General features: G+C 39.0%; 3 protein-coding genes across 3 annotated transcripts; all 3 read right to left on the reverse strand.

The window, feature by feature from the left end:
• Positions 1-3,497: 3,497 nt before the first annotated feature.
• Positions 3,498-12,267, reverse strand: LOC129706569 (tyrosine-protein phosphatase 10D-like). The gene is made up of 6 exons (XM_055650930.1): positions 12,252-12,267; positions 11,847-12,137; positions 9,975-10,259; positions 9,267-9,539; positions 4,176-4,436; positions 3,498-3,553 (listed from the first exon to the last, which is right to left on the reverse strand). The coding sequence occupies exons 1-6, from the start codon at positions 12,265-12,267 to the stop codon at positions 3,498-3,500; spliced, it is 1,182 nt and encodes a 393-aa protein (XP_055506905.1).
• A 629-nt stretch (positions 12,268-12,896) lies between these two features.
• Positions 12,897-16,925, reverse strand: LOC129706460 (uncharacterized). The gene is made up of 2 exons (XM_055650777.1): positions 16,657-16,925; positions 12,897-14,183 (listed from the first exon to the last, which is right to left on the reverse strand). The coding sequence occupies exons 1-2, from the start codon at positions 16,900-16,902 to the stop codon at positions 13,443-13,445; spliced, it is 987 nt and encodes a 328-aa protein (XP_055506752.1). The 5' UTR covers positions 16,903-16,925; the 3' UTR covers positions 12,897-13,442.
• Positions 16,926-17,898: 973 nt separating this feature from the next.
• On the reverse strand, positions 17,899-22,520 carry LOC129706571 (uncharacterized). Its single transcript, XM_055650931.1, has 4 exons — positions 21,601-22,520; positions 19,249-19,395; positions 18,468-18,585; positions 17,899-18,170 (listed from the first exon to the last, which is right to left on the reverse strand). The coding sequence occupies exons 1-4, from the start codon at positions 21,682-21,684 to the stop codon at positions 17,899-17,901; spliced, it is 621 nt and encodes a 206-aa protein (XP_055506906.1). The 5' UTR covers positions 21,685-22,520.
• Positions 22,521-22,993: the final 473 nt, after the last annotated feature.

Genomic DNA, 22,993 nt, shown 5'->3' on the forward strand with positions numbered 1-22,993 from the left:
TCTACTTCTAAAGCTTTCAACTACCTATATTCCACTCCTGCAAAGGCCATCATTAAACACATTAATCCACACACATCTTAAATCTTCAAAATCCAAAAAAACATTCCCTTCAATATTTTAAAGTTTGGAAAGGATAATATAGATTTAATTTATGAATGGAAGAAAGCTCAAACATTAACATTAGCTGAAGGCTACCGAGCATTTAACCATTCCATCTACGCCACTGAAATGAACAGAGGAAAAATTATAATGTATTTAAAATAAAGTTAAAGTGAAACCTTACATGTACGTATTAATTGTGAAACAGGAATGCTATCTTGATAGTTTTCCTTTTCTGTTCGAAGTGAAATATTATACAGTTTTCCTGGCGTCAGCTTTGTAAATACTATGTGCTCTCGTTTGACCTTTTGAACCTGAAATAAACAACAGATAATGCAATAAATATTGCAAAATTTAAAGATTTGTAATTCAATATATCTCACTTTAATAAGTAAAGTTGGAAGATCTTTCAATAAAATTTTGTTTGTCAAAAAGTCAGTATTAATTTAACTGCACAATGACATTTTATCTTAATTACAAATTGAAATTGAAAATCTGCAGTTAAATTTATGTTACTTTACATGCAAAATATGATAAATGCTTAAATAGACCAAGAGCAAAGTGAGGTTACCACAAGCTGTCTGTCACAATTTATACATATGACTTCATATTGGTTGAAATGGCCTTCTGCTTTATCCCACAGTAATTCCAGTGATGTTTCTGTGACTTTCCCTTCACGTAAATTAGTGGGTGGGCCCAAACCTATAATAAAAAGAGAATCAGTAACACAAACAATGTATAGAGTCAGTTACAGGTTTTTTTATTTTAGCATTATTGGTACAATACAAATGCAAGTTATCATGGCAGATCCCGTAGTCAGGATCAAACCCGGGCCTCTGGCACTGTAAAGCAACAGCTCCACTCCTGCACTGCTGTGCCACCCGTAACACTGTCTACACAGATACTGCAATTCCAACTCTAGTCTATAGAAGCAATTTTTTGTTTTCTCCTATTTGAATATTGTAAGATATTGGCAATGATTACTGCAGAATTATTGGGCAGGAAGTTACAAATTCTGACAGTCAAAACCATCAGCCACAAGTTGATTAATTTGTCATCACATAGAACATTATCCGAACTGAAACAGATTATGTTGCTGTATGCAGCACACCCAGGCTGCATATTTGTATTCATATTAAGTAATGAGTTTGAACCAAGAAAAACTGAGCTGTAAATATCTGCCATCGTCATAATAAAGAAATAAGTAATGACCCCTTTAAGAAGTGACGTTTTTGCAAGATATTAATAAACTATAAAGAATTGCTTTAACGGTAGAAACTTCTGGAACTTATGTAATTCAAAAACACAGACATAAGCTTCGTAGAAATAAATCTAACAACAAAAAATTTCAAAGTTCAGATGATGAAGGAAGTATAAACAGGTCATGGACATCTCTCTAGCACTTTGAAGTTCAGAGACCAAGATTGGGACTACAAAAATATGTTAGATAGGTAAATGTCTGATATGGGTAGACTCTGGCCTGTGTCCTTTTTTGTTTCTAGCTCTGGTTAGACTGGCGGTTATGAAGAGATTTGCTATCCTTCTTTTGATTTGGAATTAGGAGGACCATATGCTTCCACACAGCAAAGTAGCAAACTTTCATATTCAAGGGGATAACTGTAAAGCACCATCTATGTAATGTTTCCTAAGTTTGACCTTGTAGTAGACATATCAATATATCATGACAGTCATCTTAAAATGCGGCAACAAGATATTTGTTCAAAGCGCTTGCTTATTGTGTTCATTTTCTTTTTGCAGTTGCCAAATAACACATTTGTCTATCCCAGTGCTTCTTTTCGAGCTTCATACGACTTTAATTTGCTTGGTAATGTCGCTGACTTGAATTTATACTGCCAGGAAACAAAGTGTAATGTAAGCTGATTGACCAATCCACTTTGTCATTTAACACACTTTAGTGATAGATCTACCAACCTAACTCCATTACTGAAACTGACACCTTAACCGTGTAACTTCTGGCTTCAACAGACAAACATATCATTTTCCAGATTAAAGAGGAATTTTGGATGCAGTATTGCACCCTAAAAAAGTGAAGTCATGTTTTCATTAATAACGGCACAGAAATTTGAGAAAATGTGAAGACCCGGGAATTAGTCACAGAAAAATCCTGTTCCTGGTACAAATAACAGAAATAAAGATTAAATATTTTTTGAGGAAGATATATTTACATTGATGTTAGAATTACTAGAAAAATCTGTGATGGCATCGGCATAGAATTTGCTGTGAGAAAGAAAGACAAAGTTGTCAAAGTACTTGGTGCTAATGAAGAATGTACATACAATTAAACATTTATTATCAGTGTCTGTGGTCAGGCTGCACAGTTTTGCATTCTTCTCTTATTAAATCTATAGAAAATAATAACTAGATCAGAACTTAGGAAAACTGTGAACCATTATTTTGGTAAGAAACCTGGAAATGTTGTGGTTTGTGGCATGAAATGCAACTGAGCTTTTTATAGTGTAAGAAATTGTAATTACTGCCTAGCTACAACAGCTTAAAACATGCTTTTATCTGCTTGGAACTTCATTCCTCTGTATAAATAAACCAACCATCTATTCTTTTTATAAACGTTTCCTTTAAAAGTTTACTTTTCAGCGTTTACATGAATCTCATATGTAGAGAGAAAACTTTATTTCACTTTGTAAAAATGTTTTAAAAGTTAGAATTTCCTCTGATTTGCCATCAGAATTCTTCAAAATAAATGGCTGCTTATCCCTATTCAATATTATCACTGTTCCTGTATGCCAGAGGTCCCATAGGGTTGATGCTAGACAGCAAGTGACATTAAGAAAGAGGGAATATTCATTCCACATAGAATATTAGATCTTCAAACGTAACTCTCCTCATGGTCAGTGTAAATGCATTTGGTTTATCACCTGCTAACAGTCAGGTCAATGATCCTTCACCTTACACAGGGACATTTCAAGTAGGTATTTAATGGAAGTAACAGATTATTTCAGAATTCATAGGAGTAGAATTAGACCATTTCTACCAATTGAGTATCATTCAATTGTGGCTGATCTAACATTCCCTCTCAACCCCATTCTCCCACTTACTTCCAGTAAATTTTGACACCCTTACTACTCAACAACCTGTCAATCTCCACTTTAAAAATACTCAATGACTTGGGCCCCACAGCCGCCTGTGGCAATGAATTCCATATATATTTTTAATGAGAAGGACGATGGCTAGAGAGGCATGAGGAGGAGGACAGAAGTGTTCTGATTTAACGAAAGACCAATTGATTGGAGAGACAACTATGACTATATTCTCATGGTATTTTCTATCAGTATCTGTAAAGAGAAGTTAAAGGTCACAACCAAGTCAATCTGCATCCTCGAACAGGTGCATTAACTGTACGTTGTGACAAATCAACCTCCCTAATCAGTGAGGGGAAAGTTTGACAGTTCACCAACTTCATCCTGAGCATTCACTGCTGGAAAACAGCATCAGGAAAATAAATTGATTTTATAATTAGATGTCACTCCAATATTTGACAAAATCACATTACTGTGCTATTAAGTGTGTTTGATTCATTTATACCTGGTTTCTAAATGTTAAAAAATCCCAGTTGATAAGGCCAGATAATAAATAGTAACCTTTTCATTCATAACATTGATTTAAATTTCAAGTTCTATCTTTCTGGCTTTAAATTTATTATCTTCTGCCTGCCGTTTTAAAAATCGATAATTTTTTAGTCGCATGTCTGAAAACTGATTAAAAACTGCCTAATAAAAATTTAAATTGAATGCAATATATTTAAATTCATACTTGCTTTGAATGTTTGCTAATTGTAATCTTCAATACTTACAGGTTTTCACAATAGGAACTCTGTACGTTTTGCTCTTCATATTGCCACTGCTTGAATGTACTGTTATTCATGATTAAAACCGGCCTCGACTAAAAATAGGTTGCCGTTTTAAAAATCGATAATTTTTTAGTCGCATGTCTGATCAAAAACTGATTAAAAACTGCCTAATAAAAATTTAAATTGAATGCAATATATTTAAATTCATACTTGCTTTGAATGTTTGCTAATTGTAATCTTCAATACTTACAGGTTTTCACAATAGGAACTCTGTACGTTTTGCTCTTCATATTGCCACTGCTTGAATGTACTGCAAATTTATATTCTTCACCAGGTGTCAACTTTTCTATAGTTACATTAAAATCTCTCTTAGAAGTGGGTATTCTTTTATTTTCAACTCCATATGTAACAATGACTCCATCAAATAAACCAATGTTTGGCATTACAACGTACAGCGCTGTTGAGTGGGTTTGAATATCAATGGGAAAGGCAATCACAACTGGTAGTGGTTCTGAAAAAGAAAGATGCTTTTGTCATTTCTTTCTGATGAAGGAAAGGGTTACAGAGTTGATTCTCCACTTAACACAAATGGCAGATGCCAAGGGAGGGAATTTGTGATATTACAGAGGTAAACAGAGGTCATCTTTGGATCGGTTAAGATATGGGTTTGGGAGGACAGTAAAGGATCAAACAGAATGACAATTTGCATCAGCCTGAGAGAAGAAAATAAATCTGTGACCAAGGAGTAGACCAAATGCAATGTTATATGTGCAAACCTACAGGCTGCCGGAGGGGCTCAGCAGGCCAGGCAACATTTGTGGAGGCACAGGGGTGGTTGACATTCCATGTCAAAATCCTGCATCAGAACAGAGTGTGACGTGGGGAGATGTAATGTAAAGCCCCTGTCCCACTTGGGAGACCTAAACAGCAACCTCTGGTGATCTTGCCCGCCACACAAGGCTTCCGGAGGTTTTGATCACTCTCCCTAATGGTCGAAAGTAGTTTCCGCGTGGTCGAGGCTTAATCTAGGTTGCTGCTGTTTTTTCATCATGATTAAAACCGGCCTCGGCTAAAAATAGGTTGCCGTTTTAAAAATCGATAATTTTTTAGTCGCATGTCTAGTCGAAGCCGGTTTTCTTCATAGTCGAGGAAGGTTTTCAACATATGCGTGGGAGGTGGTAGGAGATTGCAGGTCACCTCGACCTTGATTTTTTTTTTGGGTGGTGAGCAAGGTCACCAGTGGTTGCTGTTTAGGTCTCCTAAGTGGGACAGGGGCTTAAGGGTTAAACAGACTGTGAGCTGACATAGAGTTGTCAGCTAAATTAGCAGCAATGCATTTCGAACCCTGCTTAGGAAAACAAGTAGATGTTTTCGAAGAATGCTTGGGCTAATTCAAATGGACCAGTAGATCATGAGGACACGGGTCTGCTTTCCCAGAGACTTTCAAGACTAGGTGTCTGATAGGACACATAACTCATGCCATTATGGCACCAAGGAGGATAGCTAGCTTAACACATAATCATCTGTTGTTCTTAGAGATAAAATTATTATATGAATACAAGATACAAGATAAATTTAATTGTCATTTGGACCCCTTGAGGTCCAAATGAAATGCTGTTTCTGCAGCCATACATTACAAACAAATAGACCCAAGACACAACATAATTTACATAAACATCCATCACATCGCTGTGATGGAAGACCAAAAAAACCACTGCACTCTCCCACCCCCCCCCCCCCCTCCCCCCCCCCCGATGTCAGAGTCAAAGTCAAAGCCCCCAGCTGGCGATGGCAATTGTCCCGCGGCCATTAAAGCCACGCCGGGTGGTGCGAGGTCGCACACCGGGTCTTGGTGTTAGAGCCCCCGGCGTGCGCTCGCAGAGTCCCGCGGCCATTCCAAGCCGCGCGGGGCGGTGATGTCAGGCCCCGCTCCAGGAGCTCTTCGACCCCGCAACTCGGGCGGGAGAAGTCGCCGTTGCGAGAGCCCTGAAAAGCGGTCTCCCTCCAGGGACCCGCGGGCTCCCGGTGCCGCCGTCCGCAGACCTGCAGTTGAAGCCTCCGACTCTCCGGTCGGGCCGCAGCAGCAGCAGCGCTCCACCACCACCGCTCCACCCGCTCTGGACTCGGCCAGCTCCGCGACGGTGAGGTGAGTCGTCGGCACCAGAGTCCCCGGTCTCTTCCTGTTGGAGGCCGCTCCTCATTGCAGCCCCAACGATAACGTAGACCCGACGAGAACAGGTCGGGTCTCCCGTGCAGGGAGAGATTTAAAAGTTTCCCCCCTCCCTCCCACCCCCACCCCCACCCCCCCCCCCCACACACACACCCCCCAACAAAAAATAACAAAAACTACATAAAAAACATAGACAGAAAATAATAAAACGCGAATACATGCTTCGACCATGACCTTCATCTTTGGGGAGAGAACACAGCTTCACCACGCAGAGAAAGGAAGAGAGAGAGAGGAAGAGCTTGGGTTGTGGTGTGTGCAGACAGGAGAGTCGAATACGCATTTTGTATTGTTTCTTTATTGATATTTGATAGTTTTCAGTGTTTGCTTTAATAAATAGTTATTTATGCTCTTCACCATGAGCTTCCTCTATTCACTGATCCAAATCCTTGAATTCTGCATATATTTAATTACAGGAGAAAGCCATTATAAAGAGGCAAGAGGGAGTAGCGGGGCATGGGCAGACAGGTGGAACCAGGTGAGAAGGGAGATGATGGGTTTAGACGACCCAGGCAGAATATGAGGCACTATTTGTATTTGACCTCACCCTAGCAGCAGAGAAAGCCGAGGACAGATAGATCGATGTGGGCACAGAAAGGGAAGTTAAAATGACATGCTCAAGGCTTCCCTTCTCTCTAAACATGAAATTCATATTCTGTTTTACCCTGTCAATTAATGCCAACTAGCCTGGACGCTATGGATTCATTTGAAACTTTCTTCTTTTTACATTTGCAAGTACTGCACAGGCAGGCAATGTTTTTAATGTACATACGTATCAGAACTGAACAAGGAGGAGGACACAAATGCAGGCTCAGACACAGGGCAGATCAGTCTTCAGAGTTTAATCGGTCCAAGTCGGTACACAGGTAAGCAAAACAGAGGCAACAGTACAATCTAGGAGCAGGCAAAAACAGAGGTCGAAAAACAGGCAATGGTCGAGGTCACAAGATTTCTAGAGCTGGAACAAGGTGATACCAAGTAGCATACACAACGAACTGGCAATGAGAACTAAAACACAAAGGGCTTAAATACAGACTAGCAGGGGATAATGAGACACAGGTGAAACACATCAGGGCGGGGCCAATAATCACATGAGGGTAAACGACCTGACAGGAAATGGGACCTGAAACAAGAGGAGATGCGAGACACCAAAATAAAACAAGAATGCACACTCTAATACTAAAAAACAATAAGAAACAGAAACTAGATCAAACCCGAGACCTGACAATACGGAATATTTATACTGAAAAATTATCCTTTTCAAGTTTACTAATGTGCTTTCAATCGAATGCTAAAACATAATAGCACACATTCGGATGTCCTCTTCATACTCACCTTATTCATAAGACCCATCAGCTGCTCTCTCAATTATATTCCCTAAACTTGTAATTATTTATCCTTACTTCCTTCCTGTTTGCTGATACTGACAATACTTTGATCACTTCAATACTGTACTCTTTTTGTTCATCATGCTTCTCCTCAAAAATACCCTTCCTTATCAGATTATTGCCTCACACCTCAACTATGCCTTTACCTCTCTAAAGTCCAAGAAGCAGCTCTCTAAAATACGCCAATGGTGTCCCAGTGCATCTTGTGCAAACTCCTACAATTTGTTTTTTCGACCACATCACCAAAACATCATTTTTCATAGTTACTAACAACTGCCAAAAGGAATCCACCTGCTACATTATTTTCAAACTCCCTGCAACTTTAAGCAAGGCTGAACAAACTCATCGTCCAATTCATTTTCCACTATTATTATCTTATATTTATTATTAAGAAAAACAGGGCCATTTTTACTTTTCTGTGACATCTTCTGAAAAAAAAGTTACAAGCATCCATTCCTTTGTTACAATTCTCCATGATCTCAGTGGTTGTGCCATTGAAGATCTCCTAAATGATCCCAACGAACGATTGAGTGGAAGGATATTTCATTTTCATGGATATGTGGAAACAAATGTCAAGTCAAGTCAAGTCAATTTTGTTTCTAGAGCACATTTAAAAACAACTCTCATTGTTTTACATCAGTGCAGGTACTAAAGTGCAACATACAGTGGTACATAGATCTAACAATACATACATAAATACATACATACAGCACTCCCTCAGAGGACCTCACGAAACGCTTGTGAGTAGAAATAAGTTTTAAGTCTAGACTTAAAGGAGTCGATGGAGGGGGCAGTTCTTATGAGAAGAGGGATGCTGTTCCACAGTCTAGATGCTGTAACCGCAAAAGCGCGGTCGCCCCTGAGCTTATACCTGAACCGCGGGATAGTCAGTAACCCCAAGTCGGCCGACCTGAGGGACCTGGAGGTAGAATGGTGGGTGGGCAGATTTTTGATGTAGGTGGGGGCAAGCCCGTAAAGGCCTTTGTATACATAAAGGAGGAGCGTGAAATTGATTGTGAACCGCACTGGGAGCCAGTGGAGAGAGGCCAATCGGGGTGATGTGGTCCCTTTTTTTGTGGTGCCCGTCAGAGGTCTTGCTGCGGCGTTTTGGACCAATTGCAGGCAGGACAGGGATGATTGGCTGATGCCAGTGTAAAGGGAGTTGCAGTGATCAAGGCGGGAGGAGATGAATGTGTGGATGATCTTTTCAAGGTCATTGAATTGGAGGAATGGTTTGATTTTAGCTATCGTGCGAAGCTGGAATAAGCTAGCTTTAACATAGCAAGTGTCACTTGGCACCATTCTCTGTTGAAATTTGGATGTTTGGGCAAGTCTAACTTTGCAAGTCATGGATCAATCCAGGATAAATCATCATTTTTTGTTCCTGGGTCAATAGACCATTGGCCATTAGCTCTACCTAGATTCCATGGTTATAACCCCACCATGTCCTTGTTGCAGTCAGCATGCTCATGTTTTACAGTATGCATCAACACCCAGTAATTGTAACCCTGCATGATATGAAATGCCTCACTAATTTTAAGGTAACAAGGACATCCATAGAAACACTACCTGGCAACTGAACTAAGTTCTCTCCATTTTCTTGAGGATTCTGTCAATTTGCTACCACAGTGGCAGCAACAGGTCTATGTGAGTAATTTCAAAACCACAGAATATATACTGTTGGAAAATCCTCCCAAATAGATTATAACTAAAATAATTTACTTACTTGTAGTTTGTGTGATACATTTTGGTTTGCTTCTCTTTCCACTTCTTACTGCCATCACCTCAATGTCATATGTAGCTCCAGGAATCATGAAATCAAATTGAAACCATGTTATATTTATCACCGAATACTGTTTTATTTCACTGCTTTGATTGCTCATCTGTATGTGAAGGTGGTATTCGTCACATCCTTCTAATGGTGGCTCCCAGTGTACAATCATTGTGTTCTCCCAAACATCTGCATTATCAATGTAGATACTGGCAGGAGGGCTGGGATCTAGGTCACAATGTATGGTAAATAATTAGTGAAACATGCAAGAATAGCTTCAATGTTCAGATTCTAAAGGCTTAATTTTACTCTGGTAGTTGCTTCCATCTCAATACTATCGTGAAACACAATCATTTTGATTATTTTGTAACATTGTTTTAAACTACAGGGAAACATTTTATAAATGTCACCTGTGAAAATGTATTTCAGAACGTATATAACTGAACATATTACAGAATGACACAGTTTTAATATAGGTTCATATCTCATTGATTGAAAATAGTGCAGGAAGGAACTGCAGATGCTGGGTTACACCAAAGATAGACGCAAAATGCCAGAGTAACTCAGCGGGTCAGGCAGCATCTCTGGAGAAAAGCTGACTGACCCGCTGAGTTACTCCAGCATTTTGTGGCTATCTTTGCTTGAAAATAGTGGTCTCTGTACCTGTACTTGCAAACAACGGCCCTTCAGCACAACTCAGTGATCCTCCCTCAGTCACTGCTTGGATATAGATTTCATAAGAGCGGAATGGCCTCAGGTTCTGAAGTACTACAGATGTATTCTCTGTTGCGACATCTTCTGTTATTGGCCCTCTTGATTTTAATGGCATAAAGCTGATGAGGTAGTGATGAAAAGTTCCAGACTGTGATTTCTCTGGAGGACCCCAAAGCAGCTGTATTTCAGATGATGTTAACTCTCCCAATGTAAGATTCTGTGGTGGATTTGGCCCTATTTAAGAGAAGATTCAATTTAGTTTATTGCCATAAACACAAGGGTGCATGGAATGTTTTGTTCATATGAATCTCACAGAATAATCAGATATGCAAATAAAAATGATAAGTATGACAATAAATGTAACACCAATGCAAAACAGCAGAATGGTGCAAGATTGCAGTGCAATCCGAGTTGCTGCAAAAACAATGTTAAAGTACAATAATATAATGACCAAATGAGGTAGAGTTAAGAGTTAAGAGTATGTTGTAATACCTCCAGGAAGGGGCTGTAAAATAGATGATTCTACTGCAGCAGTCTGATATAAGTTGGGAAGAAGCTGTTCTTAAGTTTGGATAAACAGGCTTCCATGTTCCTGCATCTTTTCCCAGAAAGTAGAAGAGAGAAAAGGGAATGTCCAGGGTAGCAGGCAATGACGATACTGCCAGCCCACCTGATGCAACTCACTGTGAAGGTGGACAAGCCTGGGATAGACAGGGCTTTGTCCACAACTCTCTGCAGGTTCAGGCGGTCAAGAGCTGAGCTGTTGCCATAACAGGCAGAAAAGCATCCTGTCAGAACACTTTCTACAGCGCCTGTATAGGAGCTTGCGAGAACCCTCATGGATAAACCATATCTTTTTAGATGCCTGAAAAATTAAATATGCTGATGTGTTTTCTTGATCATTACAACAGTGTGAAGAAACCAGGTTAGGATGTTGGAATGTGAAGCCATTGGTCAACTCTAGAGCAACTCGGTTGAGGTTAGGGTTGTATTCATCTCCTCGCTTCCTGAAGTCAACAATCATCTCTTTCATCTAGCTGACACTAAGAGCTAGGTTGTTGTCCTGACACATTGACACAATGAGACAACATTCTCGATGTCTTTGTGCAGGAAAGAACTACAGATGCTGGTTTAAATCAAAGATAGACACAAAATGCTGGAGTAACTCAGCCGGACAGGCAGCATCTCTGGAGAGAAGGAATGGGTGACGTTTCGGGTCGTGACCCTTCTTCAGACACTGTCCCGCTGAGTTACTCCAGCATTTTGTGTCTATTCTCGATCTCTTTCCTGTACTTCATCTCATTGTTGTTGTTGCTCAAACCGACAAAGTTGGATCCCTAGCAAACTTAAAGATCAAGGTGGTGTTATACTTGGCCACACCGTCATGGGAATGGTAACAAGGAACTGCAGGTGCTGGTATACTGCAGATGCCGTGGTGCTATTGTCACCATCACCATAGCACCTACATAGCATCCTTTGTGATGTCTGTCAAGTAAGGACAGCAAGTAGGGGCGGGGCAAGTGGGGGCGCTGCTTTTTAAAAAAGTTTTAAACGTCAATATCTTGTAAAATATACCATTAATCTGAATGAAACTTGTTTCATTTCCATCACAGGACAACGGTGAGTAAGGTGGGCCATAATTTGTAGCGCTATCGTGTACAATTTTTGCGCAAATACAAAACGAGCAAGCAAACAAGATGAGAGTTTTAGTAATATAGAGATAATAAATATGAAATGTTATCTTCTATTGTCATTGAAAGAAGTTATATTGTTGATGATATTACATTATCTACCAGCGGTGTAGCACATTAAAAAACTTACTTGTTTGTACATTCAAAACTGAGGTAACTGTTCTATGAGCACCCATGATATCGCTCATCATTAATGCAAAATAATAGTGGTGCCCAGGTTTCAGCTCAGATATAACTGCTTTAGTCTCATTTGGGAATATTTTGTAGAAATGCTGTATTCCTTCAGCAGAATTTGATTTGTACCAGATAAATAACTTGGATGTTGAGGAGAATAAATCCTGTAAGCTATCCCAGATAATAGTGGCCTCATTTTCTCTCACGTCTTCTGATTTTAGTTTAATAGTCTTGGGAAGAATTAAGACTGAAAAACAATAAATGTGAAAATAATTTTCTCTTTTGTATAAATATTGTAATCTAACATAAATCCATAATTAGAGAACATCTGTGATAAACTGACACACATTTTAATTTTTACTTCCAATGTTCAACATCAGCTATGGAAAGTGAACAAAATCTGCCAAAGTGCTGAAGCATGGAACATGATGCCAGGTGAAAGGAACTGCAGATGCTGGAATCTTGAGTCAAACACAATGTGCTAGAGTAACTCAGCAGGTCAGCTAGCATCTGTGGAGAGAATGAACAGATGATGTTTTGAAGCAGGACCCTTCCTCAGACCCAGACTGATAGAGATATGGTGCAGGATTCCATACTATCTAAAGAACCCACTGCAAGCTCTGCAATACAGTAATGATACCATATGCCCTACGATAAATCATTTTGGTGAAATTCTACAGCTGACATGGATAAAATAATGTAATTCTGTACATATTGTACGTACATATACAGGTACACCACACATCTGAATGATCATACATATAAAACAATGAACTGCATAAATGCATCACTTCATCATGAGTAAGACAGGCTACTTCCACATTAAGCTGAACATTTAAATAGAAATCACCAAATACAAATATATCAGAAGTTCATGCAACAACAAAGAAGCACTTTTCAAATAAATGTTCAAAAGTTTAATTAGTAATTAAAGTTTTCTAGGCAAACTTAAAAATACTGATAAATGGTTTGTGTATGGTTTCCTGGATTGATATTTATGGAAGTAATTTAGCAAGAGCAAGAGATAAATTTGGTAAGAGTAATACTTTCAACCACTAATGGCTTTATGCATAACAAATTATACAAGTCCCAAACCAAACTAGATCAAGCATTCATCACTATTAGGAGCAGATGAGGGCATTCGATCCAATTTGAGATATCAGCTACCAAGACAGATGTGTACAGCAATTCGTTCCTCCCCCGCACAATTAAAGCATGGAATAGTCTTCATCCTACCATAGTTACTCAACCAGATGCAACTAAATTTAAGATAGCTCTTCTTCTCCAAGAATCCTTTTTTGCTTAAGTCCACCCTCTGCCACCTCCAGTTTATATTCCATTTGGAATATTTTGGAGGACCAAGAACCAAAAACCAAGAACTGTTAACAAGCAGATCACAGCAACACAGACAATTCCATGTTATGAAGCCTTCTGCCATAGGTAATCTCTCTAGAATAATCCATAATATTAATTTAGATGCTAGAGCAACAAATTAAATAATAGTGATCATAAGAAAGTATCATACAACAGTTTGAAACAATCTTTGAAAAAATTAAGCATTGGATCTTCTGAATGTGCACAATAATTGCTTCAATTTGACATTAACTTTTGGTTGCTTGGCCACCAAGCCACATAAGGCAGTCCGCTTAAATAGTGCAAGCAAACAAGATATTAGAAGATAGATACAAAAAGTTGGAGTATGTCTGTGGGACAGGCAGCATCGCTGGAGAGAAGGAATGCGTGACGTTTCGGGTCGAGACCCTTTTTCAGACTGGTTAGTGATAAGGGAAACGAGAGATGTAGATGGTGATGTGGAGAGATAAAAAAAAATGAAAGATATGCAAAAAAAATAATGATGATAAAGAAAACAGGCCATTGTTAGCTGCTTGTAGGGTGAAATCGAGAACTGAGTGCGACTTAGGAGCGGGAGGGATAGAGAGAGAGAGAGAGAGATGAGGGAATGCCAGGGCAACTTGAAGTGAGAGAAATCAAGATTCATACCAGCGGGTTGTAAGCTGCCCAAGCAAAATATGAAATGCAAGATATTAGATTTGCTTTGGCCATTCAGCAAACATAGTACAGATGATCTGGTGTTGAAGCACGGTAAATTACCTTCATGTTCACAAATGTATGGCAAAGCCAAGAAGCAGAACAGCCCAGTAAGTACACTGTCGGGACCCACTGCATTCAATTGTAATGCATAGCAGTCACTGTCGTTTGATGGCAGAGTTTGCAGCAAGGTGGTGCTTAAATTAAAGGCACTCTTGTCAGTCCATTGAAGTTCATTTTCTATCTGAGAAATGGAAAATATTTATTGTACTATATTCGGTCATATCGTAAGTCTTTCCAATCTTAATATTTTAAAGGAGAAAACGTTATGTGGGAGCACTTCCTTAAAACTAGTCAATCTCTCATTTTGAAAAATTACTTAAACACCCGGTTAGTGAGTCATTAAAGATGCTAAGAGGTGATTGTACCAATAAGCCACCTGTCAACAATATCCTGGGGTCACTCCTGAAATTGAACTACACCAACTAGGGGTGGCACAGTGGCACCGCTGGTGGAGTTGCTTCCTCACAGTACCAGACGCCTGGGTTTGATCCTGGCCTTGGGTGCTGTCTGTATGGTTCTTGCACATTCTCCCTGTGACCATGGAGGTTTCCTCTGGGTGCTCCAGTTTTGCCACACATCCCAAAGTCGTGCAGATTTGTAGGTCAATTGGCCTCTGTAAATTGTTCCTTGTGTGTAGGGAGTGCATGCGAAAGTGAAATACCCCAGCGGTATGATCATTGATGTCTCCAATATCAGGTAGTCCCTGCTTTCTCCTCCCCTTCCCAGCTCTCCCTCAGCCCACTGTCTCTTTATCTTCCTTTCTTCTCCCCCCCCCCCCCCCCCCCCAACCCTCACATCAGTCTAAAGAAGGGTCTCGACCCGAAACGTTGCCTATTTCCTTCGCTCCATAGATGCTGCCTCACCCGCTGAGTTTCTCCAGCATTTTTGTCTACCTAACATACAACTAGTGCAACCGGGCAGCATGGGCTGAAGGGCCTGTTTCCATGCTGTATTTATAAACCAAACTAAGCTATTGTTAACCAATCCCTGGATGAGTACATTGCAAAGGGCCGAGCAGCTGAATGGTTCAGCACCTCTTTGGCTGAGGAGTTGGACATTATGTTACGGTTGTACAAGATACTGGTAATGCTACACTTGGAGTTTTGTGTTCAGTTTTGGTTACCCTGCTGCAGGAAAAATGCCACTAAACTGGAATGAGTGCAGAGAAGATTTATGAGGATGTTGCCAGACTCGAGGATTTGGCTATGGGGAAAGATTGCACATGCTACCAATTTATTCCTTAGAGTGCAGGAAGTGGCTGGGTGATCTTATAGAAAAGTACAAAATTATAAGGGAAATAGATAGGATGAATCCACACATTTTTTCCATGTTATGGGTATCAAGAACCAGAGGGCAGTGGTATAAGATTTAACAGGAACATGAGGGACAACTTTTCAGGGTAGTGGGTATATGAAATAAGCAACCAGAGGAAGTAGCTGAGGCAGGTACAATTAACAACATTTAAACGAGATTTGGACAGGTACTTGCATAGGAAAGGTCTAGAGCAGTGGTTCCCAACGTGGGGCGTACGCCCCACAGGGGGGCAATTTGATTTTTAAGGGGGGCAATTGAGCGCGACTGAGGTCTGGGTCCAAATTTTCGATTTTTATTTTTTAGGATTTTCCATCAGGTAAACATATGTGGTTTATGTTTCAGATATTATTTTGAGTAAATAATTTTTTTGGGGTAAAAAAGGTCTTTATTGTGTAGTTATTACAACCAAGGTATTGGCGTTTTAAGCTTCTTCAGCTGAAACGGAGTTCACTTTTTAAATTATAAGAATTATATATCACCACATGGGGAGGGGGCATCAGGATTTTAGAGGTGATTAGGTGGGGCATGGCCAAAACAAGGTTGGGAACCACTGGTCTACAGGAATGGGCTAAATGCAGACAAATGGGATTAGCTTAGATGAAGCATCTTGTTGGCCTTCGGCCCATGTTGTCCATGTTGTTTGACTATTATCAAATGCTCTGTTTTGATGTTGTCCTTTCTAAGTGTTGCCTTTGTATTAAATTATAAAAATAACAATATTTATTTTTTCAAATCAAATGTTTGTATACTTTGAACAGGGATGGTAAAGGTTGAAAATGTGATGATTTTCATAGTAGGCTTTTCCTAATTAGCTTCTATTGATTCTGCAAGCTGATCTGAATGTAACTGGAAGTACTCCCTTGACTAATTAACTTTGTCGATCTCCCACGGAAAGGGAGGGATGTAAAGCAGCTGTCTGGAATATTTATTGCTTCAGTCAGGAAAACAAATTTAAGTTTGTGGAACATGACAACCTATAATATATCACACAAAAATAAAATCTGCAATAGCTCTTTTCACACATGAACTACCTAATATAATGCAAAATCATACTTATTTATCTTATTGTTTAATAATCATTTTGTTTCTAATGAACTACCTAACATTTTCTTTAAAAATTGTGAAATTTGCTGCAATATTTATTTTTGATAAAAATTCTACACTCAAATCAATCATTAGATAAGGCGTTTGTCCTTTTCACAGAGGGAGACAACAGCTAAGTCTGATTTATCAGTTTTTGATACCTCTCTGGGGTTTTTCTCCAATGGACATCCTTCGTGCATGATCCTGTACACTGGTGACGTAACAATATTTATGAAATAACATAAGTTCCAACTTACTTCAATGTCATTTAGCCCAGTCCATAACATGCTGAAGTCATTCTGTGACCTCAGGTGAGTAGATATAAACTGAAATTCCTCTTCGGTATTGATGTCAACAAGGTGGACGCCGTTAGTTGCTGACTTACAGAATTGAGAAGCATCTTTCCATTTCTTGCAGTCTTTTCTGATCCAGTAACAGCTATAGAATGATCCTATCCAGCCAGGAGGACATGGTGCTACCAAGGTAATTTCTGTGTTATTCATTAGTGCTCCAATAATAGAATTATAAACATTTTGTCTATTTGATACAATCTCTGCAAAATGAAGGCAAACATTTGCTTTTATATTTTTACGGTGCCATTAACCATTCAATATTTGATCTATACTCCTAAACAAATACTTGCCGTTCAAGGGCTCTGCATTTATCTGTTGTACAGCGGCTAATCAATGATCATTGTACAAGGCCATAGCAGCAGAAAACCAAATATAATATCTTAATATTCTTCCAAAATCAACTCAAATGGCAGAACTATTTGTGCCAGATTAGGCAATCTGGGTGCAAACGGGGGGGGGGGGGGAAAGAAATGGGGTACAAGTACATAGAACATTGAAATCTCCAATTTAACTACCCCCCCCTCCTTGCACCTCCCTTTCTTTTCCCCACTCCCTCTCCTGTGCCTGACCTAGATTTGTGCCTAAATCTCCCTCTCCCCTTCCACCCCCATTCCTTCCACTAGCTTTACAATTCTCAACTCTTCAATCCTTTCTCACATCATCTGTCTTTTCATCTCTGTCCTTCGTCAAAACCACTACCTCCCCTTACCTGTATCCACCTATTACTTGCTGGGCTTTGTCCTCTCCTCCAGCTTTCTTCCCCCACCCCCCCTCTCCCCCTATCTAGTCAGACTGAAGAAGGGTCCTGACCAAAAACTTCACCTATCCATATTCTCCAGAGATGCTGCCTGATCCATTGAGTTACTCCAGCACTTCATGTCTTTTTTAATCGATATATTAGGTTTGAGCATAAAAATTCTCTCCAGCATATTAGTTAGATACGTAAGACAAGCTTTTTTGTTATGCAAAATAGAATGCTTGTTTTTAAAATTCTTTAATTTGAAACATATGTTAATTGATTAGTCAACCTATCAGAATATTTCAATTTTAGTTTAAATAGCAAAAATGTTTCCTACAAAACAATCGGTTTTCAAAATAGAATGATCAATTTCTTATAAATTCAACATGATTGTCCATTCATATACATCAGTTTATCGTACCTGTTTCAATAATTATATTAAATACTTGTGTGAAAGTGAGTCCAATATGATGTGTTTGCTTGAATTCCAAGGAGAAATTGTACAAAGTTCCAGGCTTTAATTCATTCCACACGTAATTGTTTGTAGTAGCTGGTATATGGTATGAAGTGAAATTTAGGCTTATTGTGGTTATAAATCTTCCAAACCCAAATTCACTCCAATCAAATGAAGCAGTAGTTGTTGAAATGGTTGTTTTAAAGCCAGCTTCTCCATACAAACCTGAAATATATATATATATATATTCCTCTCACCAAATCAATAATTGACATTTTTGAAGAAATCAAATTTAAAATATTTTTCTTCTACATTTACTCTATAAGTTAATGTCACACCATCATATAATCTTGAACCATAAATGATTTGGATTGCCAATAACCTAACAAATAACCTAATTAAAAATATACATTTTCCATTACTACAAGAATAATTACTCAATAGCAAAAAATGTCATGCTAAATAGTTTTTTTGTTTTATATAATGGTAAATAAAAGCATGCCGTAAAAAACTCATACTTACAAGTAGTAAATGATTTGCTGTCTTGGATTTTCCCACTGGTCACTGATTTTATAATAAAATAATAGCTAATATCTTCCTGAAGGTCATCCAAACTGACACTTGATCCCTGAACAGATCTCTGAACAGCAGGAAGTAAGTAGCAATAGTAGTTATAAAGAGAGAGTCCTTAGCTTTGGGGGAGACTATCCTTAAAAAGATCTTGTTTAATATTTGATGAGCATGAAATAATAAATGAACTCATTTTGACTCCAATGTATACACAATTGTTCACCTTTATTTGATTCCAATCTAAACACATTTTTCATTTAACATTAATTTTGGTAACTTACATCTTTTAATTGTGCATTTTTTAGTGACAATGTATTTGATGTATCATAATATCTACTTTTGTTTTAACTTGATAGTCAATAACCAAGCTAAATCCAGAAGAAAACATTGCTCTCCGAATTTAAAGTGAAATGATGTGATTTTCTTCCTGGAATATGTGTGCTCCTGTATAAGCATCTCACAATCTCAAACCAAAATAAGATGTAATTATGGACACAAAGAGCTGGAGTGGGACACGCAGCGTCTCTGAAGAGAAGGAATGGGTGATGTTTCGGGTCGAGGCCCTTCTTCAGACCAGAGTCTCGGTCACGACCCGAAACGTCACCCATCCCTTCTCTCCAGAGATGCTGCATACCCTGCAGATTTACTCCAGTTTTTTGTGTTTATCTTTGGTTTAAATCCGCATCAGCAGTTCCTTCCTACACATAAGATGTAATTATGTTACTGAACTCACCACAGTACTGGAAAAATGTGGAGACAATGTTCCATATGTGATCAAGTAACTGTCTGCATGTTTTCCATCTGGGAAATGATTCCATTCGACCAACGCAGTTAGTGCCGATCTATTCGTAGCCAACTGGCAATTTAAGCAATCCGTCACCTGAAAAATATGTGTTATTTGGATCTTTATCAGGTTACGCAGTGATATTTGACTATAATATACTCTTTTTCAACTATCTCTAATTTTGTATGATTACTATTATTTTTGTACCATTACAACTGCATGTACTGTTTCTCTCTTCTTCTACTAGTGAAGCTGGATGATAAGACATGAAATGGTGCCTGATCCCATTTCATTCCACACACATTTCAAATTGAAATGAATGAAATTGTGGTATAGTGTGCAAGACCATCTGCGTACGAGGTCCACGTAGCTCAAAAATAGATTTAAATTCTTCTCCAGAGCATTCAATGGAGGTGCTTTTTAGCCTGAAATTATTTTGAGTGGCTCTTCACCAGAACCAGGAAGCTGTCCACACCTTTCTTGAAGTGATTTATGTGTACACACTTGAATGGTTTCAGGAAACATTACCACATTTGGCATCTTGCTTCTCATGATCATTATCTTCCAGATCCTTGTTTATGCTGCAGGTTTCTTGGTTCCGTATTAACAATATTCAAATATTCTAAAAGAACGTCCTCCAGCAGTCCATTCCATAATCTTTCAGTGGTTATTTAGGAATAGCTGTGCTGCAGTCCCATTTTGGACATGTCCCATTCCGGCATGCTGGATTCATTGAGCTTTACTGTATTTTGAGCTAAGATTTTGAGGATAGGCTATAAAGTCTGTATTGGAAAAGCTTGAAATTCAAATATGGATTCATATCAGCCCAAGCCACACAAGGAATATTCGTACTCTTGGTTGAATACTGGGTCCCACTGCATCAGTATTAATATCTCTATCAATGTCACGGGTAAATCATCCTCAATGCTAATCCTAGTTTTGGTTCACCAATCCTATTAATTAATCTGCTGTCGCATTCCATTTAATATTTAATATTCAATATTGTAATAATATCAGGACGGGAGACTAGCTCTGCACTGTTCCATCATAGGAAGTGCAGATATGGGTCCAAGAATGGTCAGTGATTATTCAGAAGCTTTTCACGGCTAATTTTTCAAATTAACTGTTATTTCGGGTAAAGCAATAATCTGCTATCCAAATCTTTAGAAATTTTGCTGTGCATCATCTGGCCATCAGCCTTTCCCCATAGGTGCTAAATCCCATGCTCTCTTCAATTTCATTCTAGATTAGTACAGGTGTCAGAGGTTATGGGGAGCAGGCAGAAGAATGGGGTTAGGAGGGAGAGATAGATCAGCCATGATTGAATGGCGGAGTAGACTTGATGGGGCAAATTCTATTCCGATCACATGACCTTAAGACCTTATGACCTCTTTGAGACAATGGAACCCCGTATTCTGTACTCACTTGAAACTCAGCAAGTTTCTGGAAAAGTTGTTTGGGTCCCTGATTAGTAAACAGGGTGGATGTGTAGGGACAAGTGTACTGTTGCAGGGGAAAGTGCCTGCGGTGGGTGAGAGAGGAGAGAACCAGGGGTTTATGGAGAATGTGGTCTTTGCGGAAAGCAGATCAGTGTAGGGAGGGGGCCAATGTGATGGGTGGTCGCATTGCAGCTAAGGGAAATGGTGAAGAATGATATGTTAGATGTGAAGGCTGGTGGAATGAAAGGTTTGAACCAGGGGTCTCTATCTGTCTGTGGAGAGGTAGAGTGATAACAGATGTAGAGGAAGGCAACATCAATCTACATCATGGAATCCTTATTTACTGAAGAAAGTAGATATTTTCGATGTCCTGGAGTGAAAAGCCTCATCTCGACAACACATGGAGTCAGGGTGAGAAACTCTAGGAAGGGATGATGCCAGGAAGATGGGACAGGAAGAGGTGTAGTCCAGTTAGCTCTGTGACTTAGTGTGCTTGGAGTAAACGTAGGGGAGAGTTTGTTTTCTGAGATGAAGACTGAGAGCTGAAGAAAGGGGACAGAGGTGTCAGAATTGGTCCAAGTGAATTTGAGGGCTCCTTACAACAGACAGGATGGGAAAGGATACATTCTCAGTAACTGTGGAGTCGGTCTGTTTGTAGCACCTTACAGGATGGGAAGCGGTTGATGTCACAAACATCCAATTAGTTCAGTATATCGAAAAATTACCTTGAAACTAATATTCTTTGCAGATTTATTTTTAACATGAGCAGTACAAAATGACATAATCCATTATACATCTCACAACCATGTTAATATTCAATACATAATAATTAGAATCAAAAGTACATACTCTATGATCTTACCTGAAATGCACTCCTTAGAATATTTAAGAATATACAAATATATATGGCTCCATCCAATTTGGTACTTCTTTTATTCTGCTCCATGTCATATTTAACTTCTCGGTTGAATGTGCGTTTTCTCCTCCAGGAACATGTTGTAAAAGATTAAGCACTCCTGCACAAGGATAAGCCATCTTAAAGATCCCGGTTTTCTGAGGCAGACTATATGTAGACTAAAATACTTTGGGATGTACAACCCACAATTATATGTATAATTAACATCTAATTAACATACAGATATCAAACAAAGCTTTGTACTCATAGTTAAGATAGTTATAGAGTCATGGAATCATACAGCCTGGAAACAGCCCCTTCAGCCCATCTCATCCATGCTGACCAAGTTGCTCCACCTAAGCTATTCCCATTTTCTGCATTTGGCACATATCCCTCCAAACTTTTCTTATCCATGTACCTGACCAAGTGTCTTTTAAATATTATTGCATCTGCCTCAACTACTTCCTCTAACAGCTCATTCCATATACCCACCAGCCTTTTAGTTAAAAAGTTGCCCCTCGGGTTCCTCTTAAATCTTGCTCCTCTCACCTTAAAACTATATCCTCTGGTTCTTGATACCTCTACCCTGGTAAAAAATAAAACTGTGCACATTCACCTTATCAATTCCCCTTGTGATTTTAAACACCTCTGTAAGATCACCTCTTAGTCCCGTACACTCTAAGGAATACATTCTTAGCATGCCCAATCTCTCCCTTTAGTTCAAGCTCCCAAGTCTTAGCAACATCCTCATAAATCTTTCCCGTACTCGTTCCAATTTGGACTTCTCTGCTCTCTTTCCAGCATACAGATATTTAACAGACAAATACTTGTTTGATTCTATGCACAGGAAGACTACATTTGGCCCATTAAGTCTGCACCAGTTACAGAGCTACTGACCTTTCAGTCCCCTTCCCTCGACTCATAGTATCCACATTCATAAATATCCCATTCCTTTCTGAAGGCACTGATTGATTCTGAACCCATTATATTTTGGAGTAATTGAATTCCCCATCAGAAGTTTTCCATCATTTTAACCTCATATCTTTGATGTCTGAACCATACACCAATGAAAGAGCTCCGCCTGTTCATATTCACTGAACATTTTCAAATTATTAACTCCAAGTCACATCATCGAGTATTGAATTGGGATACCGCCCTTCAGTGGATTATCTTGCATTTGTTTTTTTCTTTAAACATGCTTTCTCTGCTTAAATGTGTGGTGTATTAAAGTGTTCTAGTTGCTTGTAATGAATACTTGTTCAATGTCCTCTGTAGAAGGATAGTTCCACAGCATGACAAGTATTCATTACAACCAGATATCTGCCTTTCTGAAAGATGCAATTTTGTATGTTTAACAAAT

Source organism: Leucoraja erinacea, chromosome 19 (genome assembly GCF_028641065.1).
Source record: "Leucoraja erinacea ecotype New England chromosome 19, Leri_hhj_1, whole genome shotgun sequence".
NCBI classification, from domain to species: Eukaryota; Metazoa; Chordata; class Chondrichthyes; order Rajiformes; family Rajidae; genus Leucoraja; species Leucoraja erinaceus.

What these genes read in the sequence shown, in the direction of transcription:
- LOC129706569 (XM_055650930.1), bottom strand. An exon ending in AGTTTTGAATGTACAAACAA is followed by an intron (nt 10,260 to 11,846) that starts GTAAGTTTTTTA and finishes TCTCTTAAATAG; the next exon opens with GGCCAAATCCACCACAGAAT. An exon ending in ATGTATCACACAAACTACAA is followed by an intron (nt 4,437 to 9,266) that starts GTAAGTAAATTA and finishes TTTCTTTTTCAG; the next exon opens with AACCACTACCAGTTGTGATT.
- LOC129706460 (XM_055650777.1), bottom strand. Translation starts at nt 16,902, where the DNA reads ATGAATAACACAGAAATTACCTTGGTAGCACCATGTCCTCCTGGCTGG. An exon ending in CTGGGCTAAATGACATTGAA is followed by an intron (nt 14,184 to 16,656) that starts GTAAGTTGGAAC and finishes TCCATTTCTCAG; the next exon opens with ATAGAAAATGAACTTCAATG.
- LOC129706571 (XM_055650931.1), bottom strand. Translation starts at nt 21,684, where the DNA reads ATGGAGCAGAATAAAAGAAGTACCAAATTGGATGGAGCCATATATATT. An exon ending in TTCTAAGGAGTGCATTTCAG is followed by an intron (nt 19,396 to 21,600) that starts GTAAGATCATAG and finishes CATATTTTTCAG; the next exon opens with GTGACGGATTGCTTAAATTG. An exon ending in CACATTTTTCCAGTACTGTG is followed by an intron (nt 18,586 to 19,248) that starts GTGAGTTCAGTA and finishes CCTGCTGTTCAG; the next exon opens with AGATCTGTTCAGGGATCAAG.